This window comes from Anabrus simplex, chromosome 1, assembly GCF_040414725.1.
Source record: "Anabrus simplex isolate iqAnaSimp1 chromosome 1, ASM4041472v1, whole genome shotgun sequence".
NCBI classification, from domain to species: Eukaryota; Metazoa; Arthropoda; class Insecta; order Orthoptera; family Tettigoniidae; genus Anabrus; species Anabrus simplex.
In genome coordinates, this window is record NC_090265.1 from 212,174,337 (window position 1) to 212,187,841 (window position 13,505).

Genomic DNA, 13,505 nt, shown 5'->3' on the forward strand with positions numbered 1-13,505 from the left:
TGAAGTGGTATATCGTAAAAGCAAATCAATAATAGGTACAATACGGAAAAGAAGAATTGAGGTTTTTTTGTCATATATTCAGACTGCCAGAAACTCGACTAGTGAAGCAGTTATTTAGTTATTGCTGGAAAAACAAAGAACACTTGGTTCACAGAGATCATAAATGATTTAGTAGAAATAAATTTATCAATGCTCTAAATTGAAGGCAGAGAAGAGAATTCTAAGGAATAAACACTTGTGATTCAAACTTTTAACATTTGAACGAAGGAAGTACACCATGACTGACAACCAAAGGGCAGCCAGGTCCGACAGGATGAAGAAGTTTTGGGAGCGGAAGAAGCTGAAAAGCTGACTGTATTTAATACTATTAGATTAATGTATATGACTGATTAAAGTGCTCTAATGGGGGTATAAACTATGTTTAAAAAAAAAAATTCAAGTCTTTAAATATATCTATTACAGATATAGTATCTCTAATTATATCCTTTGCATTAATAATATAATTTCATGCAGTCAATGGCCATGAAACAGATACAAAAATTTTCACTTAGAATACAATATGTAGTTCTCTGTGTTAATCACTACAAAATTTGGTCAAAGATACTACTCTTGTTCCACATTCCTGAAGGTGATAACGATCACAATGGTTCTTGACATCCCACACAAACAATCCTCCTGCGGATCATGATGTTTCGTATTGTCACATATTCTGTGATGAAATCCATGTACCGCAAATCATGTCATAGCTCATACTTTGATTCCAATCTTGAATCATCATGGCATCCGTGGTATAAAACATGCTCCATATTTCCTTTTTCTTTGAATGAAGTTCTTGTAGAATACTGTCGTAGGCAGGTGTAGAATATAGTAGCATCCACTCTCGTAGATCCTCTATGAAGGAATCTTTCTCTTACTAGCTCATATACCAATCATGAAGGAGTAAATTTCGATAGGCTTAGAACTTTCTTTCTATAAATAGCTTTGGTCTTCTCTAATTCTCTTAAATTACTCTTGGTAAGATGATCCCATATTAGCTGCAGTCCGTAACTCACTATTGGTGAGATCTTCACTTTAAAGTGCTTCATCACCGTATCCACTGAAAGACTCCTCAGGTGCTTGATTTCATTCATGGCTATTACTGTAGCAGTAACCTTGTCTTTTATATGTACCTAGAGTAAAAGTTGTACCCATGACCTGTAGAGTCATTCCCATTATTTAAAGGAAGTGGGTGTCAATCTCTCACTAAATGAAATGAAAATCCACAGCCTGTTTCCAGTCATTCGACCGGGTCAGGAATGGAATGAATGAAGCCACCATCTAGCAGCGAGGGTAGGAATTGTGGCGGTTGCCGAAGCCTGTCGCACTCAATCTCTCATTCTTATAATAAATTGTGTATTTCAACGCAATTTTCCCTTCTCGTTTGAATGTCAAAACTACTGTTTTACTTGAGTTCAGCTGTAAATCGTTTCTACCTGCCCATTCCACTAATCTATCAAAAGCTGCTTGTAGATCTTTGCTTGATGAAGACATAATTGCCATATCATCCTTATAGACATAAATTTTTACATTCTCCACACTTATTCTCCTGACTGCACCATGGTCGCTATGTTAAACAGAATTGGGCTCATCGGAACCCCCTGAAGCACTCCTGTCGTTTGTTCTATCGAAAAAGACATTGTCAAATTGTCATCAATTTGTACGTAGTTCTATGCAAGTATATTTTGTATCAGAACAAATAGGGCATTATCACTTCCAATTAGCATCAGTAATGCTCTGTTGACAGAGTCAAAGGCCTTTGAGAAGTCAATGAAAGCAACATGTAGTTTCCCTTTCTGTCTCCCTGTTGTTTCTAGTATGTCATTTTGTAAGCACTGAACAGCCTGTAGAGTTGATCTGAACCTTCAAAACCCAAATTGATCTTCCGGTATCACAGGTCCACGAGTTCTGTTGGTCTTTTTGCAAGGAGCTTAGTCAGTATTTTAAATGGAATGCATTCTAATGCAATGTCCCTGTATGCGTGTGGATCCTCATGATTTCCTTTCTCCTTGTATAGTACCTTTAGTGTGGCATTATCTCTATCTGTCCAGAATGGATCCTCTTATGAGGCATTGATTCATGGCGGCTGTCCAAGCTGCTTTGAGCTCTGTAATACTCTGCTTCAAGTGTTCATTAAATAGGTTACCTGGACCACAAGCCTTGTGGTCTTTACTTTTCAGGATTGCCTCCTCTACTCGTCTTCTGTGAACAACCCAGTAATGGTAATATTGTTATTGTCATTCTTCTTGGTTGGTCTGGAGTCCTTGGCCTGTAGTACCTTACTGAAATGTGATGTCCACGTTTCCATTGCCGTGTGCCTTAGAAATTTTTGTTGCCTTGGTTGCAGGATGCTGTATGGATTTTGTTCCCCTCTATCAATTTATTTTCAGTTAAATGCTGGAATATTTCCTTGGCTTTTTTAATCACCTTCTCGTAGTGTTGAATATGTTTGTACGTTTGTTTCTGTTCGAAATCTGGCCACTTTATGTAGAGCATCTAATGCATCCCTTCTTACCTTGTAGAAAGCAGCACTGAACCATGGTTTAACTCTACTTTTGATCGTTCTATTACCTTTGAGTTTTCCAGCATATTTTCTATGATACATACTGCTTCCTCAAGTAGGCGGGCGCTATTAATCCTCAAATTCATCTCTGTTGTGAATTTAGGACCCCATCGTATCCTCTGTCAATGATGAAGGTAGTCTCTACTGGTAAGTGCTTCCTGACAATTATGTCTTCAAGAACTATCTGTTTCTTGATGTTGAGTCCCATCATCTTTGAGAAGACGAGATTGACTGTACTGCTCCCGTTATAGGAGAAGTATGTTTTCTTCTCTGAATCATTAAGGAGGGTCAAACCCTCTGTTTCTAGGAAATCTAGAACGAGTTTTGTCTTAGTGTTGTGATATTAGTAATCTATTCTACAGTTCAAATCGCCAGGCATTATGAAGGGCTCATTCTTGTTTATGTTATTGAAGGCTGTGCTACATTCCTCTTTTATGATTTTTTCATGGGTGTCTGGTGGGAAGTATACTTCCATTATGGTGCACTGTGTACTTTTTACAACTAAAACGTTCTCTTCTTTAAGGCAATGTATCGGTGAAATTGGTGAAAATTGTGAAAAAAAAATCCATTTTTAGCCTTTTACATTCTTATATGTTTATACCTTGTACTTTCTTTTTGAGCTTTGTTTTATTTAAATATCAGCCATTTAAAGCCCTTAGCAGCCATTTAAATGACCCGGTGCAAGTGGGCGTTGCCGCCCATCGACACTATTCTCATGAATATCTTTAGTTTTGTTTTTCTAAGATTTTGAATTGAGCGCGAGTGTTGAATGTAAGAAATTTTGTTCCTGTGGGTCTTTGTGTTGGCTATTCTGATGAACTATTGATATATCGAGTGGAATTGGCACTTATTTCAGTGATGGAGCTTGTCGATGTGTTCAATGTAAACAAAGAGTTGTGATCTCAGGTTTTGAGTTTATCATTCGTGTTTTAGCCCTATACTCTGCTTTTCTGTAATTTCTTAAATGTTATATTTGTAATAAGTGTGTTATAAATGATCCATAAACAATACCAGGATCTACTTAGTGCAAGCAGCTTAGTTTTTGAGGTTGTGTAATTATCAGTATACATAATGGGAAGAAGAATTGAGACTTGTCGTCACCGGAAGAAACGTCCTAGTAAAGTGTTGGATAAAGTGAAAAAATACCATTTCTAACAGGAATAAGAATGTAAGTACTAGTTTACAAGATCAAGTAGGGGAAGTTAAAATCTCCACACCAAATATTGTGCCCGGGGAATGCATAGTGTAATTTGGGCTAAGTGTCTGAAGAAAGTGTTTATGTCAAATAAAGAACTGGAGATTGCTGGAACATCAGCAATTGCTGAATTCAACATGGGTTGTGAAGCAAATGAGAAACTAAAAGCTAGTCTTAGGGGTGTTAAAGTTAGCAGCTCAGGACAGAAAATTAGTGTAATGAGGGACAAGCATAGAATTGACCACAGTGCAGTGTCTGGGCGACAAAGGTTGAAAACAGCCTGAAGGAAACTAAAACTCTCAAAACTGCTAGTGAGGCCAGGAAGAAGGCAGCAGAGGGTCCAACATATGGTGCGTGGGGAGTATTAAGTCAACCAGTTTCAGGTATTGGACTATTGTTCGTCTCTAAAATTTCAATCTCTTTTTCCTCAGAATTTATTTTCCAGCACTTTTCAAGATTCAAAATGCTCCTCATGTCAGTTTTCAATCAATCTACTTGAAACTTTTAAGATAGTTTCAGATACAACACAATTAACAAACTGGTGTGCAAATTTTAAAATACGTGCAATAGTTCAGAGGCACTCTAGTTTTTTCTCATCATGATCATCATAAAATATATTTTAAAAGTGAAATAATTTGTTCCTTTCAGTGTAATTAAAATTTGTCAAAACCCACACATCACTTCTTTTATATTGGTCTTTTAAAACCAAGATTAAATTTTAAGCCAGATCTGTTGAGCCGTTTGGCATGAGGAGCATTTTATAAATTCATCGAAAATTGTTAAAAATATTGATAAATTTATGAATGTCTCAAAAACTGTTACTGATAGAAACTTGAAACTTTGTATTTTGTATCATACTGATACTGATATTAAATGATCAAAATTATAAGGCGATAGGATGAAAACTGTAGATTTTAGGATTTTCACAGATGCATTGCCTTAAGAATCAATTCAAAAGGTGATAGACCTGGACTTATTAAGCATGAAATACCCCCATTTGGGAGTCCTTTTGGCCCCTACGTTGCTAGCACATGGGCCGCATACTGACCTGGTGGAGTCCATTCCTTTGTTAAAAAGGTTTCTAAGAAGACTACGATATCATAGGTATCCAATCGATCTTGACTTAATGAGCTAGGCCTATAGGCATTCTTTAGTCCTTCTATATTCCAAGTTATGCATCAGAGCTTCTTGTATGGTGTAAAATTCTTATCACTCTTCTCTCTCAGTCTGTTATAATATTTTTGGTGGAGTCTTGCACTGTAATGAACACAACTCTCTGCACAAGTAATACGATTACATAAAATCAACTTCATGGTCCGTATCGCACTTTACAGATTCACAACTAAATATTTTTTATTATCCACCTTGTCGATACATTAGTTGCTTAAGGCAACTTATTAGTTAAAAGTGGTACCTGTTTTGTATTTTTGTAACATCTTCAGCCACATAATAACAGCATTGAGATGAAAAAATTAATACATTGACAAAGTTTATAATGCCTAAAAAGGCCACCACTATTAACTAATAAGTTGCTTTAAGCAACAAATGTATTGACAAGGTGGATAATAAAAAAAATATTTAGTTGTGAATCAAGTAATACAAGGTAAGATTAACATCGTATGCATTTACTGTAATCCAAGTCACATGTACTCCTTACTGTCTACTTTAAAATCAATAACCAAACAACGATTTACGGAATGCCCTACTAGTGCATCTGGCGATTTGTCGTTCTCCTCACAAGTTGTGTACAAAAACTTTCCATGACTGTGTATGTAAGCTCTGCAACAGGCTCTGTAAACGGGTGATATCACTTCACCTATTGTAACAGAAGAGCAAAATCTCTGATGGACTAGAGCACAGAGAATTGAGATCCACGTTATTTTATTCACGTTGTATACACATTTTCGTGCACCTAATGGAATAATAATAACAATAATAATAATAAAATCAATATGTGAAGTGGGTATGGGGCAGGGGGTGGAGCCAAGATCACATGCAATCACGGGGATTCTGAATCAATCTTCGTCAGTAGACTATAAACAGATTTTATGCGTTTCTGAATCATATCGACCATTTTTAGTGATAATGTGCAACTAACAGCGCTGCATAAAAGAATTCACGTCATGATACTTACAGTTTGGATTCCATACAGGTCTTCCAGGTGAAATAGGAGAACCTGCGCCTGCTGAAGAGTTACCTGAACATACAGAACAACTTTCCAAAATCAACAACTAATCACTTCAATTACAGTTTGATTATTATTTCCACGTTAAATAGCACGATAATTTTGTATACAAATGATCTCAATAATTAACAAGAACTCACCCTCAATAAATGTTTGGTTGTTCATACTGACAGAAAATAACTTCAAAAGTTAATTGATAACGTGGGACTTTTTTGAAGTTAAAATTCCATAGAAATATGACAAATGTCAAATTAATCCGATTTTGACATATAACATTCCTAGCTTTCTTACTGCGGTGTTTTCAAAAGTTATTACCAACATCTCCGCGTCGCTATAGTTCCCACCTATTTACATATGCATCCTATGGGAATTGGAACCAGAGCTGTATACTCAAAAATTACAGACACCTAATTAGCACATGTAATATCATAATCTCAATTCAATAGATGTTTTCATATGAGTGATTTCGTGCTTCGATTCGAGTGATTTGTACCCTTGTAAATATATATTCCAAAGATATCCTTTGCTTCTGCTCCTCAATAAGTCAATTCTTTATTTTTGTGTTTACTCTGTGGATAATGACGTACAGGTATTTTTTAACTGCACACTTTTTGTGTAAAGGGAGAGGAGGAAGGAGGGAGCTGTCCCGGTATCGATAGTGCTGCCTGGTGCTGCCAACTGAATGAAAATGAAATCTGAATTGAATCGAGAATATTATTATTAAGGAAAGAGCGCACAAACGTGCATAAAATTGGTATACACTGTTCGAATAGATACAAAATACATTATTCTTTGCTGTATTCCTTTAGAGTCTTGTGTCTCTGTGTACAAATTGTAAAATGATAACGCTCACATAAGCAGTCTTCATCTGGGTCATGGAAGAATGTTTTCATGCACAATTTATGATGAAATCCATGTACAGGTAGTCTAGTAATGGTTTGGTCCACTCCATCTTCGGTCTAGCATGGCTTCTGTTGTGAAAAATTCCGGCCATATTTCTTCTTGTTTACTTTTCTTTTCCTAACGACTTCTTCTGCTTGTGGTGTAGATGGTAGCTGTAGGGTGTATCTCATATCTTTTATGAAAAAGCGTTCTTTTGCAAGCATATACGCTAGTCTGACGGCGCTGTTTTTGCTATCACCAGAATATGATAGATCGATATGAAATTTCTAAACCGTTATCATCTTAAGCCAACAACTATGTCACATACACATTATATAACACTATAAAACATTTCTCGATGCGAATCTTGTTCCTAGCATGAATTCTATACTTTGGTTTTTTGTTGTGTAAACAACAACAGTACTAGTACGTAAAGTAAACGCCAGATGTCGCACAACGACACTTTTTACTTACCGAGGTAACTTACCGGAAATGTTTGTCACATTATTCTATTGAATGTTTTCGCCTTTGTAATTAGATCACTTTAGAACATATAATTGAACATTTAAATTAGTTTAATATTAAATTTACTATTCACATAGAAGTTAATTAGGGATATCAGCTATAAGCACTTTGCAGATATTTATCCCCTCCCAATTTCAACCTCCATTTCATCCTTGGAGCTGGTCACAGGCGCTGACGTCGGTTGTAGTGTGAACGAGTGATTGGATTGCTAGAAAATTTTTAATCTCTTGGTAATAAGTCCGAAATAGTTACAGCCATGCAGGGAATGAACTTTTCGAGTCTTAAAAAGCACCCCGCGGTAAGTAAAAAGGATTCTAATAATCACTCAAGCTACACATAAGCTTTGATTAGAGAAGGATAACTTTGGTCGTTCGTAATGAGACCTTGATTAGAGGTTTCATATATTTTATTCTCGTTTTCAGCTGATTCCTCTCTATGTGTGTGTGGGTGCAGGCTGTGTAGGAGCCGTATTTTATACGCTGAGATTAGCCACCCGTAATCCCGATGTCAGCTGGAATAAAAGTTCCAATCCTGAACCTTGGAATGAGTACTCCAACAAGCAGTACAAAGTAAATGAAACTCCATCAGTAGTTCTCTTCGAATCTGTCTGTAACAGTGTGAATACCATTCTGATGATTTTCGTTTCTCTTTCCAGTTCTATTCTCCAGTACGGGATTATTCAAAGATCGAGAGCCCAGCTCCCAAGTTCTAAAGTACTTCGTATTGGAAGTTAGTATGTGGCAGCCTTTTTTGGACAATATAGATAATCTCCTATTTCAATCTGATTCTCGTCGAGTAGCTCTGCAAGTTGTTTCTGCCTTTTGCATGATCAGACGGTCGCTGTGGTCCATTGTGTGCCACTTGATATTGTGTAGTTTATTACTCAATAAAATGCTTTGTTTTTGATTTTCATGTGTATTAATTTATGGATATGAAACTGTGATTGATATGATTATGTATTATAATGTACAAATGTGTGTTTTATTAAATAGATCTTGAAGAAATACTCTTCGTTCTGTGATTCTAATTTTAATACTGTATGTATAATTGTTACCATAACATAGTATGTTGGTCATTCTATTTTTTCATTCTGTTATTTTGTTCAGTTTTCGCATGTGTAATATTGTTTGAAGTGGTGTCAAAGTGATTATGAAAATTGGTTCTTATAAAAAATGCACAATTTGTGTGCTATAATTTAAAAAGGTTGTGGTGACCTATTCGATGTTCTGGCCTAGCATTAGCTGTCTTCGTGGATCAGTGGTAGGTTGTCAGCAGGCCCGTGTTTGTGTATGGGTCACATGGGCACAGGCCTAGGGCGGCAAAATTTGTGAACATATATACGTACATTTCAAACTCGGGAGTTGTTGAATCATCTGGCTATATTATAGATACAAATGATCTTGCTGCTGATTTTTTAAATTATTAATGTGCACATTTTGTGCAGAATAAAATTACAGGTTCACATCTCTATTAAATAAATACTGTGCAAAATATAAGTTGCACTTCAGTTCATACAGTAGCCTGACAGGTTTTCCTCGATTCATACACTTAAGAACGTGGTAATGTTTACAAATTTTGCCACACAGCTCTGACACAAGTAGCGTTTGGATCATGGTATAATTTTGTGTGCAAAATATAAGATGCACTTCAGTTCATACAGTAGCCTGACAGGTTTTCCTTGATTCATACACTTAAGTACGTGGTAATGTTTACAAATTTTGCCACACAGCTCTGACACAAGTAGAGTTTGGATCATGGTATAATTTTGTCTTGCACATTATATGATGGAAGCCGTGCACAACCAAAGAGGTCACAAAGTAATGCAAGTCCTGATTCTCATTAATCCAGACTGTTCATTGCAGCCTCTGTCCAAATTTCTCTTCTTTTCAATGTCTTTTCTTCCAACACCCTCTGCCAGTTGGTCGTAGAAGGCAAAACAAACCTGTATCTTAAGTCCTCCATTAAGAAGGGCTCCGAAGTGAGCTCTTATACTAATCTTGAGTGGGTGTATTTAGATACACCAAGGACAGCCTTCAAGTATCTAGCTTGTACCTGTTCCAGTGTTCAACTTAAACCAAATTACTTCTGTGCCATACTCAAATATTGGAAAGATTTTGGTGTTAATGAGGGCCATGACAGACCTCAGGGACAATCTTGTAATGGCTCTTTCAAATATAGCCTTTGTATCTGCTGTTGCTTGTTGTTTTATATGGATACTGAACAAGTTCATTTTTGTTTGTATGGTTACACCCAGATATTTAAGATTAACAGTTTTTAGAAGTTTACTTTAGAAACATATTGAGTGTTCTGGGGAGACACGTCCACCCTTCCTGAAAATCGTGTGCTCAGTCTTCTCTGTATTAAATTGTAAATCCTTGTTACCTGCCCATTTCTCCAGAGCATGGGTTGAATTTTGTAACTGTGATGTCATTGGACCTCGGAACCATATCATCTGTGTAGATGTAAATCTTCGTTTCCTTTGAGTCTTTCCCGATTGCTTGAACAACATCGTGCGTGATGACATTGAACAGCACAAGGCTGAGGGGCGTCTCCCTGGAGTACACTGTTCGCCTGCATGGTCTGTCTGGAAATTGTTACATTGTCGGAAATGTGTAGGCTATATTATTATTATTATTATTATTATTAATAGAAAATGCACACAATGTGCAAAAATTTACATGGAAGAACAGAATTTAATGTGTATAATTATTACTCCTTAATATGTTGAGGTTCAAAATTGTTTGCACTTTATTTTCTGTTACTGCTGAATCTAGTTTTGTGGAGATGATCCTCCTTAGATTTAATAATTGAATTTCAATGTGGTCAAAATAAAATAATCACTTGTAATTGTTGAAGGCTTTCGAGAAATCTATGAATACTACTTGGAATTTTCCTTGAGGTGTTCTAAGGGCATTCTCTGTGTCATCTTTGAGATTTCTGATTGCCTGAAGGGATTGTAGCCTACCTGAGGAAGTTCTATAACCAAATTGCTCTTCTGGGATGTTATCGAAAATTTCTTCGGCGAGTCTTTGACACAATCTAACAGATTGTTTTCTTGGGTAATCCTTCTATAGGAATTAGGGTCACAATCTCCTTTGTTGAGTATCTTTATTGTTGAAGTTATCCATGATATTGGGAATGTCCCCTGTTTGCAGACACAGATTCATTAGATCTGTAAACGCTACTGTTCTGATATACTAATTAAAGATGCCAGCTGGTCCGGATTTTGAAAATGTGATAAGTGTGTTCGCTAGTACAAAAACAAGAATAATATAATTTGCCTAGTGAATTCTTTGTTGTTTCAGTGATAAATTGGACTTGGAAGCTTGGTATTAATATTGTGGCATAACCATATTCTTTTTTTATTTAGTCATTTTAGTAATTTCGACCTTGATTTTGTTTCTCAAGAACCTTTTAATGCCGTTTTTGTGTGTTGTCTTTTTATATTGTGCTTAATACATATTTAAAGGCATATATAAACAATTGGTGGTGTATTCTCCGGCCCAGTGTTACAACATACCTATGGGCATGGTTGTCTGACTTATAATCTGATTTTACTGTCATTCTCAGCAGAGGTGCTCCGTATGTGATGGACAGACAAAAATCTTAGCACTCCAGGTGATTATTGTTGACATGTTGAAGACCTCTGGTGAATCACTCAACGTCACCCAACAGAATTAAATACAAGCTCCTATTTCTTTTCTAAACAACACTGCAATCCAAATTTTGATATTGGTTGGCTGGCTGCCTGTTAAGTCACCAATTATTGTCTTGTAATTTCTTTAGTTGTAGTTCTGTTCATTTTCCCATACCATTTTAATTCTTCTTTTAAACCATATGGTTTCAGATTGTGTATTTGTGAGCAATAAAACCACAGTTGACATAGGCCTTGCCTGCACTTCACATAGCCTACTTGAGAAAATTGTTGGTTAGATTTAAGGTTGTCTTTTATCTTATAAAAATAATTAATAATAATAATAATAATATTGGTTTTAAGTCCCTCTAACTACCTTTACAGTTTTCTAAGACTCAGAGCACCAGAAAGTTGTCCCACAGGAGTTTTTTATTTGCCAGTAAATTGACTAGCACTGTGCTGACACATTTGAGCACTTTCAAATAAGACCAGACTGAGCCAGGATTGAACCTGCCAACTTGGGCATAGAAAGTCAGCACCTTAACTGTCTGAGCCACTCAGCCTGTCATTTTTTATAACTTCTGAAAAGTCTATAGCAGTAGTTGTTCATTTCTACAGCATTTTCAGTTGACCTAAGGCGTATTTAATTCCTTGTTTAGGCTGCTTCATACTTTTCTTCTTCTTTTAGATTGTATTGTGTGCATTTAGTGTAGATACTAAATGAAAATAAGTTCCAATGAGAGCATGAAGGTTACATGCATTTTATAACAAATTAAGTTCAAGGTCAAACATGTCACCATAGTTGACTAGGTCACTTTGATTTTACTTTCATGCACTTATATTCTAGTGAACACTTTTGTTGGCTGATGGTGACCCCTAAAACATCCGTGGTGTTAATTGTTGCAGAGATCTGACCAGACACTGTGAAGAAATTAAGGTATTGGAACATGAGTGGGAAAGGTGATCGACTCCCTATGTTTTCCATTGGGATCATTTTGAAGGGATAAAAAGAAAAGGGTTGACTAAGGGAGATATGGAGATGAAGCAACAATCACTATAAACAGCTTTTTAGCAAACTTCAGTACAGTATGGATACATAGAAGGGAATCACTAGTTAAAATGCTACTGAAACATTAATGTACTTATGTTCATTTTTTTATAATAATGAAAGATATTTTGTAGTCAATCCTGTTTTTCTTCTTCCAGCTCAGCGATGTTAGGGCAATGGAGATCCAGGCTGTCATTCTCCGAGTGATCATTCCATTACATATTTCTTCTCATTTTGAGAATCATTTTCATTATCTTCCTGATCAATGGAGGATAATGACCGTGGTTTTGCAGCTAATAAAACAATCACAACCACTTCCATTGCCAGTTAGTTCATTACAATATTTCCATATCAGCAATGCTCGCTCTTGATGGACTTGGCAACAAACATCCTAAGTTCTAAATAACTCCATTATTATATCTCTTGCAGCTAAAATGTATTACATATTAAAGATCCTAATTAGATTTTCCATAGTTTTTGTATTTATCCTTGTTAGAACTAAAATTTTCAGAGATATTTGAAAATTTGTAAAAATATTGTAATGATCATGAAAATATAAATGGTCAAATTATATTTTGCATGTTTAATTTGTAGGCTACAGTTCTTTAATTCAGCTAATATTCTTTTTTTATGTTCTCTGATGTTGACTCATTCTGGTGTATCCATCACATCAGTTTCCTGCAAGTCAGAATAGCTTCTGAGGGTATCATATACTCGTCCAGTCTTGAATGTTTTATTCTTAAGCATTCTTTGCTACAGGTTCAAATTTAGATTTTTATTGTAAAACACTGATTTTAAGAACATTAATTCTTGCTATCTCTTTGTCAGAATCCAGTGCCCCGTTTCTTAAAAGTTACAATCTTACAGGTGATAGGAATTTGTCAGACAATTGACAATTTTGTTTCTATTACAAATTCTCTTGTGGATAAAGAACTCGAGTAACAACAGCAGTGAGAGTAATGAAGAATTGAAATGAAACCACATTGGGATTTTAGGCAACGGTTTGACCAAACCTTCCAATTTCAATGACTTAGTTTTGACAGAGAAACTTTGTATTAGCAAGACATCAACTGAATACATAATAAATTCACTAGGACACGATTTGGACCAAATAAATGCAGACATTATCGAGAAAGGAACAACACTGCAGGATGTGAAAGGAGAGGAACTCTATGATGACAGGAACCGATGGAGGCATATTGTCCACAACAGTCCTACCCAGCCCGCTGGAAGGATACCCTGATGATGACACGATTTGCAGTCACAAGCACAAAATTTACTCATACATCAAGAGTAAATTTTGTGCACACTTAATTTCCTCTTTAATATCGTACATACATTATCATTATAGACCATTATGCCTTACAGCGTTCAGTCTGCAAGCCTCTGTGAATTTACTAAACGTCGCCACAATCCTCTATTTGCAACTAATGCTGT

At 36.0% G+C, this 13,505-nt stretch overlaps 2 protein-coding genes across 3 annotated transcripts in view; one reads left to right on the forward strand and one right to left on the reverse strand.

Moving 5' to 3' along the window:
• RhoGAP5A (Rho GTPase activating protein at 5A) overlaps positions 1 to 6,461 on the reverse strand; it is a 335,224-nt gene extending 328,763 nt beyond the window's left edge. For both annotated transcript variants that reach the window (XM_068230716.1, XM_067158364.2), the window contains exons 1-2: positions 6,120 to 6,461; positions 5,929 to 5,991 (exon numbers count right to left, since the gene is read on the reverse strand). In XM_068230716.1, the coding sequence (XP_068086817.1) occupies positions 5,929 to 5,991; positions 6,120 to 6,144 (88 nt within the window). In that variant the 5' untranslated portion in view covers positions 6,145 to 6,461. The remainder of the gene's footprint in view (positions 1 to 5,928; positions 5,992 to 6,119) is intronic.
• Positions 6,462 to 7,520: 1,059 nt separating this feature from the next.
• On the forward strand, positions 7,521 to 8,392 carry ND-MLRQ (NADH dehydrogenase (ubiquinone) MLRQ subunit). The gene is made up of 3 exons (XM_067140554.2): positions 7,521 to 7,684; positions 7,809 to 7,955; positions 8,042 to 8,392. Exons 1-3 carry the CDS (start codon positions 7,643 to 7,645, stop codon positions 8,096 to 8,098), a joined length of 246 nt encoding a protein of 81 aa, XP_066996655.1. The 5' UTR covers positions 7,521 to 7,642; the 3' UTR covers positions 8,099 to 8,392.
• Positions 8,393 to 13,505: the final 5,113 nt, after the last annotated feature.

Excerpts from the sequence above, each read along its gene's own strand:
- ND-MLRQ (XM_067140554.2), top strand. The coding sequence starts at position 7,643 with ATGCAGGGAATGAACTTTTCGAGTCTTAAAAAGCACCCCGCG. Across the intron at positions 7,685-7,808 it reads GTCTTAAAAAGCACCCCGCG|CTGATTCCTCTCTATGTGTG; the intron begins GTAAGTAAAAAG and ends TCTCGTTTTCAG. Across the intron at positions 7,956-8,041 it reads ACTCCAACAAGCAGTACAAA|TTCTATTCTCCAGTACGGGA; the intron begins GTAAATGAAACT and ends TTCTCTTTCCAG.